This window comes from Siniperca chuatsi, linkage group LG7 (assembly GCF_020085105.1).
Source record: "Siniperca chuatsi isolate FFG_IHB_CAS linkage group LG7, ASM2008510v1, whole genome shotgun sequence".
Classification (NCBI taxonomy): domain Eukaryota; kingdom Metazoa; phylum Chordata; class Actinopteri; order Centrarchiformes; family Sinipercidae; genus Siniperca; species Siniperca chuatsi.
In genome coordinates this window covers 26,644,077-26,668,609 of record NC_058048.1, presented here as the reverse complement: position 1 = coordinate 26,668,609, position 24,533 = coordinate 26,644,077, and the positions used below count along the sequence as shown (strand labels likewise).

The 24,533-nt window shown below is 41.4% G+C and overlaps 2 protein-coding genes across 11 annotated transcripts in view; one reads left to right on the top strand and one right to left on the bottom strand.

Annotated features, from left to right (window-relative positions):
* The window catches only part of aplp2 (amyloid beta (A4) precursor-like protein 2), a 52,493-nt gene extending 46,170 nt beyond the window's left edge, over positions 1-6,323 (bottom strand). For 2 of the 7 annotated variants that reach the window (XM_044204142.1, XM_044204146.1), the window contains exon 1: positions 6,031-6,320. In XM_044204142.1, the coding sequence (XP_044060077.1) occupies positions 6,031-6,102 (72 nt within the window). In that variant the 5' untranslated portion in view covers positions 6,103-6,320. Of the gene's footprint in view, positions 1-6,030 lie in introns of all 7 variants that reach the window. The other 5 variants (XM_044204141.1, XM_044204143.1, XM_044204144.1 and 2 more) reach the window with 4 other exon arrangements.
* Positions 6,324-10,298: 3,975 nt separating this feature from the next.
* Positions 10,299-24,070, top strand: prdm10 (PR domain containing 10). Of its 4 annotated transcripts, none has more exons than XM_044204134.1 (24): positions 10,299-10,555; positions 11,742-11,882; positions 12,498-12,659; positions 12,910-12,969; positions 13,055-13,159; positions 13,455-13,629; positions 14,228-14,469; positions 14,898-15,098; positions 15,860-15,932; positions 16,087-16,204; positions 16,302-16,422; positions 16,819-17,088; positions 17,217-17,228; positions 17,447-17,791; positions 18,087-18,242; positions 18,346-18,525; positions 18,605-18,715; positions 18,911-19,111; positions 19,273-19,419; positions 19,616-19,786; positions 20,348-20,485; positions 20,630-20,813; positions 20,920-21,017; positions 21,693-24,070. In XM_044204134.1, exons 2-24 carry the CDS (start codon positions 11,811-11,813, stop codon positions 21,879-21,881), a joined length of 3,531 nt encoding a protein of 1,176 aa, XP_044060069.1. In that variant the 5' UTR covers positions 10,299-10,555; positions 11,742-11,810; the 3' UTR covers positions 21,882-24,070. The 4 variants fall into 4 exon arrangements, with proteins under 4 accessions (XP_044060069.1, XP_044060072.1, XP_044060071.1 ...); XM_044204136.1 differs by lacking the exon at positions 10,299-10,555 and adding an exon at positions 10,611-10,633; XM_044204135.1 differs by lacking the exon at positions 10,299-10,555 and adding an exon at positions 10,720-10,826.
* Positions 24,071-24,533: the final 463 nt, after the last annotated feature.

Sequence of the window (24,533 nt, the reverse complement as noted above, 5' to 3'; positions counted from 1 at the left end):
ATTTCCACTACAGGGGGTAAACAGAGGAGGGATATGAAGGAAGCTCGGTAAGCAGGAAGATGGACAGGGAGAGAGGCTGACTGAACTAACATGCTCTGTTTTTCCTGGCATCGGATGGAGTATTTGTGCAGCGTTGCTCATCAAAACAGGGCACTATAGCAGCAAGGCAGCCTGCCAGTCATCCACCCAGCTTATGAAGGCAAGAGCACCACCTCCTCCCTCATTCTCCTTCAGCTATAAAACTGTGGCACTCTGTGTTTATACCTGGGCATTCAGATAAGTTAAGAGAAGAACCTGATAAAACAGTAATTCTCGTGGCTCTAAAAGCACCACAGAATATATATATATATATATAAGTCCTCAGTCATGTCCTAAAGCATGCTGTATGTGATGCCAAGACACAAAACATCAAAAAAAGGCCTCCCCGCTTGCTGCACGCACATCCAGTGAAAATGGATGAGACATATGATGCACAAAGAGACACAAAGACATACAGACAGACCTACCCACACACTCAAGCTCTCACACAGAAAGAGACAAAGAAACAAATCAACAAAGTGCTAAGAAAAGACACATCAATTATAACTGAAGTTTGGAAAACTGGGTCTGATTTGAATGCACTTGTTCGACAAGAGAGACAAAATTCAGTTGAAGATGGGTTCAAACACGAGTAAAAAGCCCTTGAGTAATTTATGTTCTAACATTTTCTGGTGCAGTTAAGCATGCAAACAGAGGGAAACAATGCCTGACACACAGTTAAACTGGCTCTTTGGTTCTTAGCTGCCTGCCTCCATTCTATTTCACTTTGTGCAGGCAAAAGAAGGCAGACAAATCAGTGCACAGGCTCGCCTGAGCCTTCGTATGACTCACTGATCTTACAAAAACAAGAGCTACACACCTGAATAAGACAAGGAGGGGACAGCAGACATAGTCTTCCTCACATTTGGACAGACAGGGACTGAGGAAAAGACAGGCGGGGCCATAGGCAGAGGTACAAGTGCACTATAACTCACAGATAGCACACCAGATATTTTATTCATGGGAAGAAAAACCCAAGCAGCAAGAGTGACTCACTGAGCCACAGGGACACACACACACACACACACACACACACACACACACAGACTGAGTAGGGGGGTGACAGGGTTTAACCAACCTACGTTGACTGCCTGCTCATTCTCAAACAGAAAACACATTAAAAAATAAAGTCTGAAATGGCAGGGCTCCTTTCAAAGGGATTAAAGGGAATGTTTTTGTCTACTAAACTTGCCGCAGTGTATATTCACTCTCTCACTCTCATAGTGCTATCACAGGAAGAGAGCCGCTCACAGCACAATACAGTGAGCCGTTTGCACTTCAGGCTATGCATTCCTGAGCACTCTGGGCATATAAACTGACTAAAGGAATTCTCATGCAGCCGTGCTGAGCCAGGCTATTGTGGATAACACACAGACTCAGGTGTAGTGGCATCCACGTTGGCTGCATATACACAAGGAGGATTGTTGAGGCAGTGCAGATTGGCCTACATATGGCAGGAGGCCTGGTGCAACTTAAGCGATGTGCAGTCATCAGTGTGCCGATTTGAACCCACTTACTCCGCGCCAAGTCCCCGCCGCCCAGGATCTCTCACCGAGAAAAACTGACTAAATATGTGATGAGGTGAGCTGTAAGGGGATTCAGGTGTACAAACACACACACACACACACATTTCAAAAGGCATATACACACAAACAACCATTTCCAGTTGCAAAAAAAAAAAAGGAGGCAACTCCGCTCATTTGGTATAATTAGAGCACAAGCAGAGCCTGGGAGACAAAGCCCGGCATCGTGAGAACAAGGCTAGCCTGATGAGGCCTCTCTATTTAAATCCCTGGGATGAGCCGAGAGCGTGTCTGTCGATGGAATCGCTCCAGGAGACATGCACGGGCTTGGAGGTAGAAACAGCCATGGCAGTGAAAAGAAGACAGAGACAGACGGCGACAGAAAACTGTAGATGAACCAAGTGGCAGGTAAGTAACTTTGAGGAAATGAAAGGACAGAGAATAAGGGCTTAGATTCAATCAGACATCCCTTCCCACTGTTAGTCATAAAGCACAGATAAGACTTAAATGTTGAGCGAACACCACTGAAATTACACACAGGTGACTCACTGTGTTCTGTGCCACTTTGAAGTCAGTTTGCCTCTGCAGGGCTTGGAAATGAGGGTTTGACTGAGTGAGTGGGCGAGTGAACTGAGTGAGCATATGTGAGTGTGTATGAGCAGACAGAGAGGGGTTAGGCTCTGGGATTAGTACCTTTCCCTTTGCAGATCTATAAGCACCAAGTGTTTCTTGTCGCTAAGAGGATTCACAGGGATACGGGGCTGTCCCAACAATTGAAAGCAAGGTTTTAGGCACTAATCTACGAATTCAAGGGCGAGTGAGGCTGATTCTCAGCTGATGGAGCACATGCTGCTGCCTTCAACTTGATTGACACGGCTGAACGTGGAGGTCAAAGAGGCAATCTTTACAGCTTAGAGGAGAGAAGACACAGCCTATGTAAGGCTTTAACTGTGCTCCACCACCCACAACGATGTATTGAGAGATCATTATCAAATGCAAGTGCTACTGATTGTTGTTTTGGGGTTTTTTTCAGGTGTGAAAACGTTGCCAACAGTCTGCCTTTGCCCTCGCCTCTGCTCGGTGTCTGAATCACCTCTGTATGGTTACGACACCCTGGGTTGTCTCAGCTATTCAGGGGAACACAAAAGGCCCTCATAGAGAATCATTCAGCCCTGCTAACAGACGGCTCCAGAGCACCCGCCCTGACAATCACAGCCAACTGGGGGCATTCATTCACATGCAATTGTTCACTATCAGCCCATATCCAGAACAAATACACACATGGAAGCGCACAGGAGCACACTTTAATATCGATGCTTGCCTACAAGCACACACAGCCAAGTACGCACACAGATTTTAGATGACAAGAGGAAAAATGATGCTGCAAGAGGACTGCAACCAAAGAGCAATAAGCACAGCACCACAGTCATTTTTGGGGTTATGCTGAAGAGAATTTTTTTCTTACTTCTTCTCCCTGTGCACAAGTATCCAGCATGTCTACACTTCTGTGGATTATATCTGATTGCCCATTCCTCTAGGGCCACTCTGACTAGTACATGTTTGCAAACAGACCCTATAATAGTCACTCCACCAGAGTTAACACTGCAATTTTTAAACGTCACTTTCATAAATCTCAATCTTGCCTTGAATTTATGTGCTGATATATTTGATGCTACAGGCCCACTGGAAGGAATACAGCTTTTTTTTTTTTGATTTTATGACAGGCACAAAAATCTGATTGTTGTGTTGTGTAACATTTTTACGCTGTGTGTCATGGCTGTGATAATCTCTGCTTGTGTAAATCAGCAGAGAATAAAATGTACCGAATGCATTAACTGTTCCAGATATTCTGTATTCCATTAATCCAGTGGGAGCAAATGCCTCAGTGTGATGCAATTCTCTGGGTAAACCTGCTATGTGCTCACACTGGGTTTTCAACAAGCAAATTAAAATGAAATAAAACCCCACTCATTGTTTTTTGGATACAAAAATGGATATGAAATTATAAGGAAAGATACATAGAGTAAAGAGCTAGAAATCACCAGGGCAAAGCCTCTTTTGAAGCCACTGCAGACTGTAAAGCCTGCGACACAAAGATGCTCAGATGAGAGGAGGGAAACACAGCTGAAGAAACAAAAGCTCACAATATGGCACTCTCACAGGTACCTGACAAAACAAAACCGTTTACACAGCTGAAGTAGCTGGCCAATCCCAAAACGCTTAAAAAAAAGGAGCAACTGCGAAACAAGAGGGCCGATGACACCTCGATTATCACAATACACAAAGAGACGAGGAACAATGGAAGGACAGAGGTGGACAGGAGGGAATAAACCATCCCTGACCAGCAGCGAGTGTGTCTCTGAGGAGCTTTCACTGGCTCGTAAATTCAAGCTCAAGGTCCAGGGGAGCGAGTGCAGTCAGCATGTCAGCACAGCAATATCTACCTCAGCTGTGTGTCCTCAAGCTCATCAGCAGGGCCAAGTCTGCACACACCAGCAGCTTCACTGACAAACAACAGCAACAGCAAGCAGTTGGTTTTTGGCTGTCCAGTCCTGACATGGTTCAAACAATTGAGAGCAACACAGGAAAGGGGAACGCAGCTTTGGCTTCATTACTATCCTGGCTGAGAAAAGAACGCTTTGATGATTAAATTGAGACTTGAATAAAGTAGGACTTTGTGAATCTGTAATGTTTTACTTTTGTTAACTAAAAATGTAACCTGGCCCTGTTTTTGAGCAGTCATGCATCATAAATCATATAAATGTATATTGTTATCTCTCTTCTTTCAGTACTAAGTCTTAAGTTTCTTGTAGACAGTGTGCATTTGGAGGCAAAGAAGGTGCAGGTGCAAAAAAGGGATGTGAATATCCATATTCTATGCATGTGATGTTTTACTGCAAATAAAAATGCCATTTCAAACAAAGAAAAAAGCTTTGTCCTTCACGACAGCCATTGATTAAACTACAGGAATCCTCAGCATGCGGCCTCACAGTCAAGGCGCACAGCAGCCACTATAAATTTCTCAATTTAATCTGGGTGACTGATCAGGAAAATTCATTGATTTCATCCATTAATCATCTCAGGAGAGTCTGTACAGTATCGATCTGTGCGGTTAGGAAGGCTGACTGAGGAGGCAATCATTGCAGAGGGGACAGGTCTTTGTAGAGAGAGTGCAGCGGCATAGATTTTGTTGGGGACATAATAACCATTATTTCCCCCCACACAATGCCAGCCAATACTCCCCCAAAATGGCTGAGGTTTTTGTCGCAAATGCGGGAGAGAGAGACACACTCCCTGATAACCACTTTGCACGGCACACAGCAGTGCCAGGAGGAGACATCTTGTTAAAATGTTTTGTCATGGTTGCTTCAACAGTGAGCAGGAACACTTGTGTTTACCCTCTGAGGGGGTGGGGGCGGGGTTGTTTGCTCTGAAAATGGGTGTATTGTTATCCGCTGACACACACGTCTGACACAGGCATCAGTGTCCAGGGACAATAACTGGTGAGCCAGCAGTAAAATAGGACATCAGGTAGCTAAGGAGTGTGTGCATGTATGTGAGTGGGTGTGTTTGTACAGGAGGACCTTCATTTGGGCCATTTGAATCTAACAAATGGACTCCTGTGCAGTATTTTAGTGGTTCAAATTGTAATACGAACTACAAACCTCATAATAATACATTAAAAAGACACTATTGAGTAAGATCAGGGGCCTGCCTGCCTCACAGGTCTGGTATGAGAGGGGGCCGACACAGGAAAAGCTGGAGTTTGAATACCTAGGTAAAGGATTTCCTCCTCTGTGTTCAGAAAATATAACATATACACACATGATGGACACAGTTGTTGTGTAGAGCAGACAGTACACTGTTTATGAGCCATTGCAGAAGTCCTGTGTGTCCCCAAAGGCCTGACAAAGCCACAGCTGTCTTTCATTTGATCTCTGCAGCAAACCCTGCTATAATTCTTGTTACAGCACCTTCCCGCCCCACATTGTTCAACTCACACCAACAAACTGCAACCACTGCTCAAGAATGAGGTAAAGAATGACCTGAAGCAAGCTCATTAATATTTAACTACATCTGATATCATATCAGCCTTCATGAACACGTTTAAAACCTTTAAAACTACATCAAAGCAAGTATTACGTAAATCCTTACATTATTAACTGGAATCAAAATTCCGCTAGTTGTGTGGGAGTCTTGTCTGTGAGAAGTGGTCAAAGCCTTAGAAAAATATCCACTTAGATCAAGCGAGATAAAATAGTTCGTTAGGAGATAAGCAGAGCTTAGCCATAAATGCCTCATGTGAAGAGAAGACAAAGTGCAGATCAAAAAGATTTGCTTTTGCATGAGCAAAACACTCTGTGGTGTTTTGGTCCCAATCAGACCACCCGGGCACAGAATAAATCAGAAAACATTTCAGATTACATACCTCAATATAGCCGGCCAGCGCTGGAACCACAATGCCCAAAATAAGGGCAGATATCGCAGGGACTGAACCCATCTTCCAGGATCTCCGGTTATGCTACTGTAAATACCTTAGATCCTGTGAGCTATATGTAAGTGTCGTCCGGGAGAATACAGAGCAAACCAAGTCCTGGGAATAATCTGAGGATCTATCCCGGAGAGCGGCACGAGTCCTGCTCCGCTTGTTTTGTTACGCGAGCTCGACGCGAAGTGCTGGAGGGAGACTGTTGGGCTCCTCTGGAAATGTGGACTGTGAGTCTGCGGCTCTGCTGCCTCCTCCCTCCTCCGCTTCATCTGAGCCACAAAGAGCAGAGCGCACTGCGCCACCAGGCGAGCGGCTGCAGGAACATCCAGCCTAAAACACAATTTCCACAGAATGTCAATAATAATAATACTTACACAATAACTTTTGTTTTTTGAGTGCTTCTTAAGTAGGCTCTGCATTTGTGGCATTTCCCGGAGTATTTCCAGTCTTTAGGGTTATGTTTCAGTGGTAAATATTGCCTTTTTTTTTTACTCCACTACATTTATTTTAAAGCTGTAATTACTGTAAACTTTGCAGGTTAAGATTCAAACAATTAAAACATGATGAGTTTATAACATATGATGCATTGTACTAGTTTAAACTACCCAACAGTTTATAAAGTAGTTAATAAAAACATATGAATGCTGCTTGCACATAAACGCATCAGTAACAATTAAAAAATAGCTTTATAAAATAATACTCTAATAGTGGAAAATCTGCATAATGAATACTTTTGATGATAATAATTCTGTACTTTCACATAACACATTTCCTCAACACATTTATAGAGACCATTCTGAATACAATTTAGAAGCTGATCTTATGTAAAATCTTAATCAGCAGAGTAACTATGAAATATAACTGTTAAGTTAATGTAGTGGAGTAAAAAGTACAATATTTACTTATTTATTTATGTATTGGACACATATAAAATCACCATGGGTGCTGTTGTGTCCATGAACTTTCTCCATTCAAGGAGAAACTTGTTTCAATTCACAACTTCAACCAATACTTGGCCAAAGGACTATCATATTGGAATAGCAGAGATGCAGTGGTGGAAAGTAACTAAGAACATTTAATTAAGAAGTGGACTTAAATACAACTTTCTTCCCTTATACTTCTACTCCACAACAATTCAAGGCGGAATATTCAACCTTTTACTCCACTACATTTATCTGACAGCTGTATTGAGTTTGCAGAGTAAGATTTTACACACAATCGGCTTATATAATATGAGGCATTGTTATACATTAAGTTGGACACCAACTAATGAATATTAATAATTGGTATTATTTCAATTGGTTGTTTAACCTATGGAAATAGAGATAGAGAGTGTTCAGGGTGACATCTTCAAATGTCTTGCTGTGCTCGAAAAACAGTCCAAAACTCAAAGATATTCAGTTATAATATGTCCGACAGCCCTTAAAGTAGCAGAAGTTCCACCTTAGAGCACATCAAGAACATCAAGAGGTGTCTTTTGTTTGCTCAAATGCTGCTGAAGAGGCAGTTCCTGCTTGTTTTTGGGTGGTATTTAGGAAGAGTGCATTCAAACAGCTTCCTTTAGAAAGAAACTCAGTTGATTTAGATTTATCTTCTTTCATTGTATATACACAAAAAATACTCTGGATTTTATGAGGAGAAAGACAAATGATCCATCTAGAGGAACATTTTTCTTTGTTTTGAAGGCAATGATGGACAAATATTGAATTTTTATTGTCCAATTGGTTGCCTTAATAATGATATTCCACACACACCTGCTCACACACACTCTAATACACCATCAGCCGCTTGTGATTTGATTATATTGTCCTAAACTCATTTCTTTTCTTCCTAGATTGTCATTTGTATTACTCTCTGATGGCTTATTGAAAAAAGCATCATGTAAATTTGGCTTCAGGCAGCCACTCAGAGCGGTTATTAATTTTTGAAACATCAGCCGTTGGACGTGTTAGAACAAGTTGAATTTGCGCATGTTAAGTCTAATCTTAGGGTGTGTCAATTTGATCCCAAGATACTTCAGTAAATACGCCTCTGGAAAAAAAACAGAGCAGAGAATTAACTTTCCATTGTAGCTCCCCAGGTTACAGAGGTCCAGTGAGAATACGTCAAACTCTATTTAAGTGTTACTTTGCCTTTTCTTTGGCTATAGGGAACAAGTAGACTGGAAGTATGGTGCTATTTTTTATTTACTTCATTTATTTGAAGGTATCCAACACCACTTTTCTCTCAACACCACCTTGTGTAGCTGCAAATTGATCATAAACAAACTAACATAATTTATCAAAATCAGACCCTACCTCAAAACTTTTATAGGTAGATATCATGTGAGAAGTATAAGGAACAATTTCAAGAAACAATACACCCATACATTTAGTCATTATCAACTCACCAAACTCACAGCGAGCTAAAAACCACACAGTATCCATCAGGTTTCCCCAAATAACTCCACTGGCACTATACTGTAGGTCTAATAATGCAGAAGGCTATCACATTATTGCCTGTATTTCATCACACAATTGCAAGCAGAGCCTTCCCAGAGCATTATCAGGTAGAAATATAGTAATATACGAAGTGATTAATGTGGATTTTTGTATACAATCAGATTCTTTGACCTCCTTTGGTTATGCTTCAGGATAAGGCTGGTCTGATAATAAGACTGAAGTACAATTTGTTAGAGCCCACGAAAAGGCAGCTAAAACCACAGGGACTACATTGCTGTGTGTTGACTGGTCCTACCAGCTTCATGAGGGAGTTTGTCTACATTATGAGTGAATTTTATTTTCAATATGAGGTCTGTATTGTCAACCAGACTACTACAGGTAACAGCACACACTCTCTTACATGCTCTCACACACACTCATTTACCTTTTAATCTTCCTTATGTCTTTTTATACAGACACACTCATTTACCTTTTCTCCTATCAATATATTTTCTGTTTTTTTTTGTTGTGTGGTTTCCTTTAATGTTATCATTCATCATGAGTGTATAATCATGACTGTTCAGTGTCCTCCAGTGCTCACGGTGCGTAACTACACCGCTGTCTGTTTTATTTTGAAAGTATCCACCGGAACATTCAGTACACTATTGTGTCTGCTTAATGCTTGAGGTGATGCCTTTTACTGTAATCATGAGTATACACTGCCCTGCTATGGTCAGAGTGCGTAAACACACTGGTCACTGTTTTATTTTTAGGGTTTAACCGGAAGTATTATTACACTATTGTGTCTGTATTGACCATGGTCTGAGATGTTGTAGTTCCTCACTGTGACCACGAGGGGGCAGGAAGACTCATGATTACCACTTAACGAAGTAAACGGCGAGGTCACATTGTATTTTTAACTGGTTTAATTAAAAAGCTTGACTAACAAAGTGCACATTATCACCACAGAATTCGTACTAATATGAATACCCGTATTGATATCTCTCAATAATATTAATAATCCATATTCATTACTGTATTATTCTCACTGAAGACTGTGGTGTTGTAATCTCTCACTGTGACAAGTAGATTACAGTTAAAACGATAGTTAGTTCATCTCCGATCGCTTGAGTTTGGTTTCATTTCATTTGAAAGTATTCACCGGAAGTATGCTATAATGTGTGCATTGACGCAGATTTAACAAATTGCATATAACTGTCACCGCCACTTATGAACAGATGGAAGAACAGGTACAATTAGTTCCAACATAATTATTTATCCTTATTGATACCACCAAAGAATATAAATAAACATTATTAAGATCTGTATTATTCCCACTGAAGACTGTGGAGTTGTAGCCTATAAACTGTGATCTCTGTATAACTAGATAACTACACGATCATTTCAGGACCGTTTGTGTTGGTGTGATTGCTTCAGTTTGGTCACTGTATTTTGAAAGTATTTACCGGAAGTGTTAGTATACTGTAATGTCTGCATTGATGCTAACTTAAATAATTTAATGTTGCAGTTTCTCTCTGTGACCACAGGGGGGCAGTAACCACGCGTGATTAAGATTTCGGTCAACCGTCATCGCTTGTCATCTCCACTTTTTACAGGGGAAACAAAATCCCAAAACAAACAAACAAAAAATATATAAATATTTTACAGTATGAGTAACGTTAGCCTAAGCTAGCAAGTAGAATAAAGTATAGCAGTAGATCAAATAATCTCTTTGGACAACAGGTTTAATTCAATTGGACGACTTCGGTGTTTAATTTTTCTGATTGGCTGTTCTAAAATTAATCACTAAATTGTGACCACGATTTAAAAAAATGTTGGCGATAACATCGTTAACTGTTTCAACACATTATTATTGAATTCCGACGAGTCTATAAACTGTTAAGTGGAGATAATGTTTTAAAACGTCCTAAATTGCTTTTGCTCCCGAGTAAATAACCACCAATCGTGTGCCACGCTCATGCGTGTTGCTAGGCAGATTATGTTAATATATGCAATGCAGCCATCTCTGCAGCTACCATTCTGAGGTAAGAACAACTTGTACGCTTTCCACAAAATGTAAGAAAACTAGGAACTGCTTCATGACCAGTTATGTAGCTCGACTGGTCGGTAATCTTTCTGTTAATATAAATTAATTGTGCGGGTTGTTTTAGCGCTTTTGTACCAGTAGAAAATATATATTTTTCTTTGGGTCTCTTCGGATGTGGTTGTTGTTGTTAGTCCCACCCAAAATGGAGCCCGTTCTTCCTTGTTCACAGTAGACTTGAAGGGCTGGGCTCAACTAGAATGGGGGGACGGGTGGGTTTACCAATATAATTCGGGCTTTTATCGCTTCAAAACCACCTTTGTTAAAAATCGTAGAATATGGTCCACGTCCTGGGGCCTGACAAGTTATGTTTAGCTCCAAGGTCGGCCTTACATTGGGACTATATGGCCGTAATGCTAACGTTGCGGTGCAGTAAATGCCCGGGTTTCTATAGCGCTGGTTTTTGTGGTATGGTCCAGTTGGGACTGAGAACCTGCGGGGTTAAAATAGGGGGGAATTGAATTTATTATTGATTATACCAACTAGATTTCTGAATGACTTTACAGAGTCGTGATTTTTTACGGTTGCTTTTGTGCCGGCATGCGGTTGTATTTAGACACCGTTTGCCGAGCGGCCTCGTGAGCAAACGTTGACCGCGTTTTCCCTCGTACCCCCGCTGAGAGTCTTGTGTGACCGCTCTGTACATGAAGTGACATGCTGGTTTATTTTGGCGTGCATGTCCTGTCAGTCGAGCGAAACTGTGTCTGGAGACCCCAAATCTCTGTTGCAGATGGCACTTGGGGTTAAATTCAGTGCCACTTTGCTCAAAGATAGCCGCTGCAGTGCCTCATTGTTGCAGCCAAACAGCTTGCCCGTATACAGGCGTGTCTAATACATAATGTGACTGATAAAGCTGTGACAGTAGAGGCTCCATCATCCATTCATGAGATCACCTCACAACATATACACGTTTCTGCAGAAAACCCACCTTTTGTTTTAAACCTCATCATGTTGTGCCATGATTTTTGAGATGATACATCAAAACATAAATGACCTGACAGTCTTAAATTCATATTAAAATACAAAACCAGCCATCCATATTTGACTTTGGTATTAGCTATTATCACCTTGTTGCATTATTATTATTATTGAAATCACCCCATTCCTCTTGTCTGTGTGCATTACAGGCGTCCCTGGCTGTCTCCAGAGTGAAGTGATAGGTGACTGGTTGGCGACGGGCCTGGCACTGTGCTGCCATGGAGACCAAGCAGGAGCCCTCCGCTGTGTGGAGTCAGACTGCAAACAACGATTCAGGCAACAGCACACAGGTCTGCTGTCCTGTCTGAACTGTCCCTGAACTGCTATATTAGAGTCATAAGCAATAGAATAGCATGCAGTACATTTGATACATCAGAGGACAATTTAAGCATCTCGCAATTTGTCTTTTGCACACACTCACAAGATAGGGAAACTAACTCACTTCTGTCCACTGACCCTAGTTGCTGCTAATTCACCATTCACAAGTCAAGTCAAGTAAAATTTATTTATAAAGCACATTTAAAAACAACCCACGTTGATCAAAGTGCTGTACAGATCAGAGCAGGTAGCTAAAATCACAAATAAAAGAAACATCGACATAAAGATCAATGCACACAACTCAGAGGTACAAATCAAAACAAACAGCTCATAGGCTTTTATATTTTTAGCTACAATACAATACAGTAGAGTAAGATTTTCCAAAGTTGTGGTTCCTTATCCTCCAAAAGGACTTGAGGACAGAAACTCATCATAATTTGTTCAACACTCTTATACTTTGTGTAGATGCTTTTTAATTAATTTAATTTAAGTTAATGGAGGATTAATGGGGGATGGGTCACGGTCAGAAAGTGTAATAATGCTGCAGGTGGTTCAAAGCCTTTGTGTCTTGCGCACACGTGTTGCAGGTGCATTTTGAAGGCGGCACAGTGGCCCAGATCGTGTACAGTGGAGATCAGGCAGACCGGGGCCAGCAGCAGGTGGTTTACACGGCAGACGGGAACTCCTATACCTCTGTAGAGTCTGCTGAGCATACACTGGTCTACATACACCCTGCAGATGGCACTCAGGTAAGAAGGGATCTTAGATCAGGCATTTTAAGCATTTAGATGACACACTTAACTAGAACAACAAGCACTGATGGGCAGGTGGTGTTCAATGTTGTTGTTGTAGGACACATATTTGAAACTTTTTACCATTTCAAGAGTTTCATATATTTTCACTTTCTTGTTTAAATTCTTGAATTAATATGTAAAATTTATAACATGCACTTGGACTTGCAAGATGTGCTCACAGCACTGTATTCAACTTTTCTTTCAGACTGTATTTGCTGATCAGCCGCAAGTGGCTTACATTCAGCAGGATGGTACAACTCAACAGGTGAGTTGACCAGTTACTGTCATGTCATTACCTAGCTGTGTACCACCTGGTTTTTAATAAACGAGTACTGTAATCTCGTTCGTAGGTCACAGTTTTGCTGCCCAGTGGACAGAACATGAATGCTGCCAATCTGCATGTTCTCAGTAATGTAGCAGAGGCTCCCCAAGCTATCCTGGAGCCAGTTTCCCAGGTGAGGACACAGGGAAGTAGTATTTGTCTATTCTCGTTTTAACACACATTATGGCATACAGTTGGGAAACATAAGCAAACATGAGCACAAATAGTTTCATGATGTATTTACACAATGATAGCAAAAACATTGTTATTTTGTTTCAGCAGGTAAGTGGTCTTAGTGCAGTTCAAGTGTGGTTTACATTTATTTTTCCTTAATATAGATTTTTGTTGCATTGTTACACGTGAACAAGCCAAACCTGCGTTAACAGTTGAGTGAGTATTAACTCTGTGAAATGATCAAACACACACAGGAGCAGCTGTCTGTGTCCAATTCGCTCCCCTCCATGGCTGACATGGCAGACCCCCCCACCAGTCCCCTCGGGGCCACAGACTCCACAGACGATTCTGACGAAGATGAGGATGAAGACTCTGAGATGGACGACTGGGAACCTCGTGAGCCTCAATCATTCAACCCTCACAGCCTCTGTGAGTGACGTCCTCACAACATAACATAATGTAATATAGAACATACAAAAAACTAAGATACTTAACATATGCTACTGCCTTTTGGCTGAAATTCTGATCTAGTTCTGCACTACAACAACGTTTTTCTTGATAAGCAATTTAATCTGATGTTGTGTTTATAATTCATGTCATGTAACAAATCTGCCAACAAGGTAAATTAATATATTGCTAATGGTAATTAACTCGTCAATTATCTTGAAGTAAGTGGAGAGACCAGCACTGTTCCAAGTTGCTGCCACTTATTCTAATTTTTTTATTTGTTGAAAAATCATTTAGAACAAAGGAAATAACTGTAGCTCATTGAAATCACAGTTGTTATGTCCTGCGGCTGTGGACACTTTTTAAGTAGAACAACAACGCAAAGTAGGGCAAAAAGAAAATGACTATAGGGTGAAATCAACAGTTCTTATATTTATCTTCATAATCTGATTACCTTTTGTGTTTTCACGTTTTAAGAATAAAAAGTCTCCACAGTAGTTTGACAATTAGATTACATTCACTTTTTGTATCTGTTGTGGTGATTCTGCCTGATTGATTTCTCCTTTTTGTGGCCTCTCAGGGTGTGAGGAGTGTAATAATGCCAACCCCTCTGTGTGTCTGAAGCACGGCCCTCTGCACCCCATCCCTAACCGGCCGGTGATGTCCAAGGCCCGAGCTAGTCTGCCTCTGGTCCTCTACATCGATCGCTTCCTGGGCGGGGTGTTCTCCAAGAGACGCATCCCAAAGCGCACACAGTTTGGTCCGGTGGAGGGACCCCTGGTTCCTCAGAGCGAACTGCAGGAACACTACATTCATCTGAAAGTAAATCAGCACTCTACATGACTAATTTCACATCTGTTACACCCATCTTCTGTATTAAGAAGAGTATCCCATTGTAACTGAAACCTTGTATCTTTTATTCAGATATTGGGTAGGGGTACTTCTTGGCCACAGAAAGTGACAACTTGAAACTTCAAAATCCAAACAGTCTTTGTCTCACTTTGGTATTGTTTGGAATAAAGTAATCACAGAGTTGTGAAACTATTGCTTTACAAACAGCCAGAAGCAAAGATGGTAACATTTGTAATTATAGTGTCCTAACAAAAAAACAAAAACGGAAATACAGTTTTGTGAATGTTTTATAGGAAAGTGCTGGGTAAGTAAGAATTGAGGAAAACTTTTAGTCTGTGTAAACATGTGCAGTCTGAGGTTGTACTCTTTCAGTCTGATCTGTAATCTTGTTGTCTCAGCTGTGCATGCTGGATGCAGAGAAAGATGGAGAGAAGTCTGACGACATGTGGTTAGACCTTTCTGATGAGGACAGCTGTAACTGGATGATGTTTGTGAGACCTGCTCAGAACCACCTGGAGCAGAACCTGGTGGCCTATCAGTACGGCTCAGAGATATTTTACACAACTATCAAGAACATCCAACCCAAACAAGAGCTCAAGGTCAGTCCTTTGTAGTGCAGTTTGTGTGTTGCGTTGCTGTCGTGAACTTGCAAAGTCCAGACAAAACAAGGGAGACCACATAGATAATTATGGATTCAAGTAAAACATTTATTTAACCAATATTTAACTACGCCCAAAAATACAATGAAACGTGTAAATCAGTATTATCAGTGGTGTGGTGAGTGCATGGATGTGGGCAGGTGTAGTGTAGGCAGTGTGTAAGGTGAAAAGCAAATCTAATAAAACCCAAAACACAACCAAACAAAACGCTGTTAGCTGGGAGGAGAGAGAGCCAGAACTGCACATCAGGCCCTCTTACAGTATATAGCCTAGCAATCAGCAGGAGCAATCAGGAGGAGTTGATTCAGATGTGGCTCATCCTCCGGCCACACCTCTGCCACTCTGACTGCCAGGAACAGAGTGAGAGGGGTCATCACAGTTGCATATACAGTATGCTCATTTGTCCTGCTTCATATGTGGTACTGTGCGCTTTTCCACTGTGTGTGCAAAGTAATGAAACAAAGTTTTCACTCCTGAATGCTACCTGCCCAGCACCAAACAGAAGACAGGCAAAGTTAGAGACTAGCTGCTGAGGAAATTCATTTCAGTTAAGTTCAGTCAAATGCTGAACATCTAGTAACTTAAGAGATATTTTTCTCAGGAGGTGGTGGAGACAAGCCAGAGTGAATCAGTCCCAGTAAATAAAGGATATCTAAATAATCCATAGTAATTTGTGTTTTTAATGATATGTCCTGCTGCAGGTGTGGTATGCAGCATCATATGCAGAGTTTGTCAATCATAAGATCCACGATGTTACAGAAGAAGAGAGAAAAGGTGAGTCTCTGCACATAATGCTTACTTTGCTTAATATCAACACCATGTCTCAGCCCTGCTGTGATGGCACGTGTGCAGTTACAAACTATTACAACAGTAGTAGGGGTTAGTAGTAGTGGTTGTTCCTGGTCCTCACTTTCTGTTGTTCCTTTAGTGCTTCGGGAGCAAGAGAAGAACTGGCCTTGTTATGAGTGTAACCGCCGCTTTGTGAGCTCCGAACAACTGCAGCAACATCTCAACATGCATGACGACAAGTTAAACTCTGTTACCAGGTACAACCTATTTTCATCGCCTTATTTTATATCTTCTCTTTCATTTCTACCTTAGTAGAGCCAATATGAACTGTTCACTGTTTCTTTCCTCTCCCAGATCCAGAGGCCGGGGTCGAGGAAGAGGCAGGAGGAGATTTGGGACAGGAAGGAGACCGGGACGCCCACCTAAATTTATACGTTTGGATCCACCAGTAGACGCTGGTGGCGACAAGACAACAGTAAGGGAACATTAATACGTGCTGTGTTGATTAATTGAAATTGTGATCACATTTTAGGCTATTTTCTCACATTTTATTGACCAAATGATTAACTGAAAAGTTAATCAGCAGTTTTTTTATTCTGTAATGAAATAATTATTTGCAGCCCTAGTGCATATTAGATTCACCATAAAACAATAAATGGAAAATGTATTTATACAGTTATCTAAGAGCAAAGTAATAAATCAGATGCAAATATTAACTAGAAAAATATTCATGAGGGTTGTTAAAAATATTGAATCATAATAAATAAAATGAGCAACACAAGATTAATGTGTTTTTGAAATATGCTACTGAATTACTTGAACCTATAACATTCTTTTTTAATTACCTATTTTCAATGACCTTTTTAATCAGGAGATGCTGGAGTTGACAGAGAAGCCGCTGGAGGAGCGAGCGGAGGGAGCTCAGAACGGGCTGAAGGTGGTGGAGATGGAGCCCGAGGTGGAGGCTGGGACTGAGGCAGAGGGCCATCTTATACCTCCTGCAGGGGAACCGGTCCCAGAGTCCGTCAGCCCGCCCTCCAACACGGACCTGCCAGTTCCACTAAAGGAGGACCCGGTACAGAGCAGCCAATCAGATGCTCACCTCACATCTCAGGACATGCGCCGTGCCAAGAGGATACGAGTAAGACAGCAGACTCTCTGTGTTCACGGAAATGCAACAGTGTTTTAGATTGTTATTCGGTGTCATACTGGCCATGATTTGCTTTACAACAGTGTTTCTCTCTTCCTCAATGCGTGCGTCCCCCAAAGATGGATGTGCAGGTAGGTGAGACCTGAAGGATGGCAGAAAAACATGAGGTTCAAAGATTCCTTTTGTTGTTTTCCATGGTGTTAATGTTCATGTGACATTTCAGGATATGCCCCCTCCTGCACACTTCATTGCATCTATCAGCCGCGTCCCATGTCTCAACAGATCCATGTCAGAAAACACTTTTGGGGTTTTCTGCTAGCAATTCCTCTCTCTCTCGTTTCCATCTCAGAATGCAGCGCTGCAGCACCTTTTCATCAGGAAGAGTTTCCGTCCTTTTAAATGCACCCACTGTGGCAAGGCCTTCCGGGACAAAGACAAGCTGGATCAGCACCTGCGGGTCCATGGCCGGGATGCCTACGCCTTTTCCTGCCACATTTGCAGCAAGAGCTTTATGAGTGACTCAGCCCTGGAGGACCATCTGCTGGTGCACACGGAGAACCGCTCCTACTCTTGTCTCTTATGCCCAGAAACGTTTGAAAGGTTGGACCTGCTCAAAGACCACGTAGGGGTGCATGCTGTGGACGGCTGCTTCACCTGTCCTTCCTGCAAGAAGACATTTACTGACTTCATCCAGGTTAGTAATAAATGTCTCTTACAGGGTTATACAGTGATTTTAGAACAGCTAAAAAGGGTTTGGTAGACATAACAAACATCATTGTCAAACCCCTTTTAGCTGTTTTAAAAACACTGTAATTCAAATTCAGAGAGCGTATCCACAGTTGGACAGTTCATCTATATACTCAACATTTGGGGGAGCATTTGGTAAGGTGATTTGGCCAGTTAGAACTAAGCAAAGGAACAGTCTGATTTAAAATAGCAAATTGACATATTCACTCGGTTTTCAGACTACAAAATGTTCTCTTCCTTAGGTGAAGAAGCATATCCGCTGCTTCCATTCAGAGAAGATCTTCCAGTGCCCAGACTGTGAAAAGGCCTTCTGCCGGCCGGACAAGCTGCGTTTGCACATGTTACGCCACTCTGACCGCAAGGACTTCCTGTGCTCAACATGTGGCAAACAATTCAAGGTAAGATTAATAGGGGGAGCATTGAGAGATGACAGTTGGTCGTGTTAGTTTATAGATATGTGAGTTCTTATGTGACAATTATTTTCCTTTTTGTGACGTTAAGAGGAAAGATAAGCTGCGGGAGCACATGCAGCGCATGCACAATCCCGACAGAGAGGCTAAGAAGGCTGACCGAATCCACCGCTCCAAAACCCTCAAACTGAAGATGCCCACCACCGACTTCGAGAGCTTCATGTTCAAATGCAGAGTATGCATGATGGGGTTCAGACGCAGAGGAATGCTGGTGAGCCACAACTCACAGAGAGCTTTTTATTTGTTAATATTGAATTCCTGTACACTTAGCTTTATTTTTCTGCTTACAGGTCAATCATTTGTCCAAGCGTCATCCAGAGATGCGTATTGATGATGTGCCTGAGCTAACGCTGCCAATTATCAAACCCAACAGGGACTACTTCTGCCAGTATTGTGACAAGGTTTGTTTTTCCCCATCCTGTCACAGTGAGTTTTGGAGAAGACTTGTCATTGTTATTTATTTAATGATTCCAGAGTTCAGCATGAAACTTCATGCCTTTACTCAAACATGCAAACTTCCGCTTCACCTCAAACTCTAAACCTGAGCTTTCAGTATGATATTAATGAATCAATCTGATGGACTGATCTCTGTGCAGGTGTATAAGAGTGCCAGTAAGAGGAAAGCCCACATACTGAAGAACCACCCAGGGGCAGAATTGCCTCCCAGCATCCGTAAGTTGCGTCCGGCTGCTCCCGGTGAGCCAGACCCCATGTTGAGCACACACACCCAGCTGACTGGCACCATCGCCACTGCACCGGTCTGTTGCCCACACTGTGCCAAACAGTACAGCAGCAAGGTTAGTATGAAGCTCTGTCAAAGAAGGTATTATACCTCATTGCAAATCTGTATAAACATTTATACAGAGGTTGACTCTAGCTTTATGTTTGCAGTAATTATGCTGTCTTGGACAGTCCCAGACCCCAACTGATAACTTTCAGTGTGCTTGTATATCTGTAGACTAAGATGGTTCAGCACATCAGGAAGAAGCATCCAGAGTTTGCCCAACAACTCGCCAACACCATCCAGGCTCCTCTGACTACAGCTGTAATCAGTAGTGCTCCTGCAGTCATCAGTGCAGACGGTACCACAGCTGAGGCTGTAGTGGTAAGAAAGAGTTACAAACATACATGTTGAACAACAATGCTCAGTAGATTTCTGTCCAAAGGTGTCACATCTTGCCATGAAAATGTTGTAGAAAACTGGACTCAATACAGCAGAAGCAATAAAGACAGACAGACAGAAAGAAAGGTTAACTAATATACAGAAGATATTCTAACCGTATGATTTATTTTCTCCACAGACCACAGATTTGCTGACCCAGGCCATGACGGAGCTTTCTCAAACACTGACCACAGACTATCGCACAGCACAGGGAGACTACCAGAGGATCCAGTACATCCCCGTGTCTCAGGCAGGAGGCAGCCTGTCCCAGCCGCAACACATTCAGCTGCAGGTGGTGCAGGTGGCTCCGGTAAGATCCAGGATCTGATCTAGGACCTAGATTTGTTTAGTTTTTTAAACTTCTATGTATCCCGGGAAAGCTGACTGAGCATCTCAACAACATCCTGCCGCACAATCACAGTTATACACTTTGACATTTGGGAGGTGCACGCTACAAACACAACAAAGTAGAGCTAAAACAATTAGTCAAATAATCAATTAGTCGATTTCAAGAAAATTAATCAGCAACTATTTTGATAATCGATTAAGTGAAAATGCCAATCGTTCTCTGGTTCCAGCTTCTCAAATTTGCTGCCTTTCTCTGTTTTATATCATTGTAAACGGAATGTCTTTGAGTAAGGGGCTGCTGGTCGAACAAAACAAACAATTTGAATGTGTCACCTTGTGCTCTGGGAATTTGAGATGAGCTCTTTTCCACTATTTTCTGACATCTGCTGTATTTTGAAAGTTTTGTGCGCAGGTAAAATTGTTGCTTGTTTTGTTCAGCAATATTTCTGAAAATGTGTCCTGTGGTGGATTAAGGTAAATTTGTAGGAAACTGTAACAAGTAGTTATTTTCTGTGTTTCACAGGCTTCCTCCCCACATTCCCAGCACCCGACAGTAGATGTGAGCCAGCTGCATGACCCTCATGGCTACAGCCAGCACTCCATCCAGGTACAACACATCCAGGTCACTGAGCCCTCAGGCACTGGACAAGGTGCCACCCAGGTAAATCCTCATTACGCTGACACTGGGATTAGGTTGATGAGTAATTTATAACACGTAATGACTTTATAACACACGTTGTGGGCTCCATAATGTTAAGCTTGATAACAGAATACCTATATACGACCATCTCTTCACTCTCCTCAGGTTACAGGTCAGCCTCTAAGCCCCACCTCCCAGCAGTCTAGTCAGGAGCTGAGCCCCACCCAGCTGACCCCTGTGACCTTAGCTCAGAGCCACACCTTGCAGACCACCAGCACCCAGCAGCAGCAGCAGCAGGGGACTGTGCAGCACGCTTACATACCCGGGAACTGGAACTACCGAGGCTACTGTGAGTCACACACATGCTCCCATATCGTCCAGTCAGACTCTGTTTTGATGGCTCTATACTGTATGATTGCCTGTCAGGTTAACATGTAAACTTTTTACTGTTGCAGCATCTGAGATCCAGATGATGGCACTACCTCACACGCAGTATGTGATTGCTGAGGCCAGCACACCTGTATCTGGAGTCAACAGCAACCAGGTGAAAACGGTGAGTGAATGCTGTCTGATACCTGTTTGATGAAAATGACCAGTATATTCGGCTGAAAGTGTCACACATCTTGACAAAAGATTGAATGTGAAGATCTAAAAATGGCTACACGCCACAAGAATATGCAGTAAACAATAATATCCTGAAGCTTGAGACCTACATGGGACTTGTATTTAAACACATCAGAATTTGTCACATCCCTGTCACAACAAATAAATCTTAGGTTGAAGAATCCATAAATGAGAAAAGGGTTTGCTGCACACCAGAAGCTTCTTTAAAGTCATTTCAGCATTTTGGATTCTGTGTTTTCATCTAAACTGCATACTTACTGTAACTTTTATTGTTAAAATAAGGTGTATGTAGCTTTTGATCACATGATGTGGCTCCTCTATATCACACTTGTAATCTGCCTCCTTATTGATGAGTGAGAATGATGAAGCACATGTGAAATGCGTTGTTTGCTCTTACAGTACTAGAAAATGTAAAAAATAAATTATTGTTGCTCTGCATACACATCCTTTAGAAACTTGTCAGTGTGTTGCCAGATGTGAGTTACATCCTATACAAAAAAAAAAAAAAGAAATGAGCGGAAACTCTGAATTAAACATGGTGGTTTAGGGTATGAGCTGAACCTCTATTTGCGGAACTAAAGACATTCTCATCCCTGTCCTGCAGACACACTACGTTATCTCCGAGGGTCAGACTGAACTGGAAACCAAACAGACTGTTCCTCAGAACACAACCCAGACCCACTCTGAACATCTGGAGCAGCAGCCAACCAATCAGCAGCCCACCACACAGTACATCATCACTACAACCACCAATGGCAGCGGCGCTAGTGAAGTTCACATCACAAAACCCTGAATTGTACAGTGATGAACTCCGCAAACCCAGCACAGACCCACAGACTGATCCTGCATGTAGACCTCAGCAGCTTGTTCGCACATGAATGAACAAACACAGTCAAATGCACATGGATACATGACTTAAGTACATATAGAGCTAAATGGGGATGAAATGATGGCCAGCACAGTTTTATGTGTCTGTAAAGTGTTAAGATGTTGAATGAGCTGAGAAAATAAAGTTAGTAGAGAGAAGAGAAGTTTTGATTTAGAACAGAATATATAAACAACAAAAACTAAACTGAGCACTTGTTTTGAATACACATGACTGGAAAGTGAAAGTGTAGATTTTTTTTCAGAAACATTTTCATTGAAACTGCTTAAAACAGGGACATGACATTATTATACCAAATATCATGTTTAGAAAGTATGGAAAATGAAAGCAACCATTTTAAGGTCTTACTGTGTGAGTTACAAGAGTCTGAAGTGGTGGAAAAGTTTTGTTGCTCAGCCCATTTTACATATTTGTAAAGTTACAGACATTTCTTAAAGTATAGTATTTGTAAATGAAAGTCTGGAAAGAAATACAGAACTGAAAAATATATACTATAGTTGGCCTTCCAAAACAGGTCATGTTTTTGCCCAATGTGAGTACCCAAAAACACATCTGTTGTATTGTATAGTACCATATTATTGCTGATATCTGATGTGATTTTTCCCCATTAACTTCCTTTTTGGGATGTCTCAGACATCTGTTTTTATGTACATGCTAGATTGTCGTGATTTCCCAAAAATCTTTTTGTTTGTCATTGTCATAACAACACCTGTGTTTTTATAGTAAAATTCAGAAAAGCAGACTTAATCAGTTCCACTCTTCCAAGACTCGCTGAATGCTACCAAGGGCTTTGGGTGTCAGTTATGAATGTTTTGCTTTTCATTTGGTTTTACAGGGATAACAAAGAGGTCTCCTGGAAACAATTTACCTAAAACCTAGTGATAATTTTGTTTTTGACATATCTAAAAGGTAATCATCACAGATTGAATGGCACCAGATAACTTAGCACCAGGCTGAAAAGCAGTGTTTCACTGCCGTCTGTTTGAAAGTTTCAAGTCTGTTTCACCTCTGATGCTAGGTATGATTGGATGTGGTTAGAAATGCTTTGTTACACATGTAACCACACCCAACAATGATGTTACGGGGTCCTGGAGTACACCTGTACATCACTGCAGCAAGACGAGAAGTTAAACCACTGGAGGTCAGGAAAAACAAGATTTTCTGGGGGTGTTATGTTACTCTTTAAAAAGGAAAGCGTGCATTTTCAGTTTGAGTTTTTTTCTCTTTCTTTCCTGAAAAGTTTTAGTTTTTTTTTATATTGAGGATACTTTTGTAACCAGAGCAAAACAGCAACCAGCAAACTCTTGGTTAGCTCTGTCCTAACAGGTGTAGAAACCGTACAGGTCGTTTTATAGAAGCTTGAAGCCAAATGCAAAATGTGTTTTCCTCAATTACACACTTCTGTTGATAAATGAATAAAGTTCAAAATATTTAGTCATAACATCAAGTGTTACAAATATTTAGGGCCAACATCACAGGGTTGCACCTGAACAACATAGGAGCTCAACATGATACAGTGTTTATGGGTGATATGGGATTATTTCACTGTATTAGTCTGTTTATTAACCTACAAATAATATTGCAAGAACTTAATTTTGGGTTGGTACTTAAAGGGCAGCAAAGTATTTTAAGGTAAAAAAACAGTAAGGGATATCATCACTCAACATGTCTCATATTTCCTTCGCAGTAAAGCGAGAAAGGAGAACGTAACTCTGTAGGAAGAGTTCAAACCTTGTAATAGCAATCACCCGTCCTACTGAAGTGTTCACGAGCAAGGCATGTCTGGTGCTGGAACTTATCTTCTAAGTGTTAAACTACTTTTGGTACTTATTCAAAGTACATAATGCCTTAGATTTTCATTGAGTACTTGTACAATAAGTTCCCCATAATGACAACACAGGTTAATGCACTGAATTAAGGCCATTGTAAAATGTTGTTAATGTGCCCATTATTTATATTGGTCTATGACAAAAGACTTATACAATGTAAAATATAGCAGGAATATTATTAAGGTTCATGTACAGCGATTTCTATTGTTGCAGGTGATTTTGTCCCTTTGTCCATGTGTTGAGAAATTAAATTATTTTATATCTGTACATTGTGTTTTCTGGTCACTTCATTATGAATGTGTTGAACTCAGGAGCAAGTGGTGCCCACACAATTTCATAGTGTCTATTGAGGTTAATTGGTGTGGATGTTATTCTTGTTCTCACTGCTAGATGGCAGCATGGCCTCAGAAAACAGAAACGAGTTCTACATCATCTTTAACAGTGTGATAATTAAACATCACAACAGAAACAGACAGTGTTAATCTTAATTATGTCTGAGTATTGATGGTTTAAATGAATTTAATGGTCTTCAGATTCCAACAGGTTGTTCACATGGTGTAATCTAATAATAGCTCAGTGTTAAATGTGTGACAGTGATTCAGAAAGAAAGAAGTGACTGTTTGAGGGGACCTGGGCGGAGCAGGGCTTGTCCTCCACACAACTGTGATAGGCTATGTTTAACACATTCCTGCAAAGATGGAATGTGGGAAAAGGAAAAAGACACTACCTA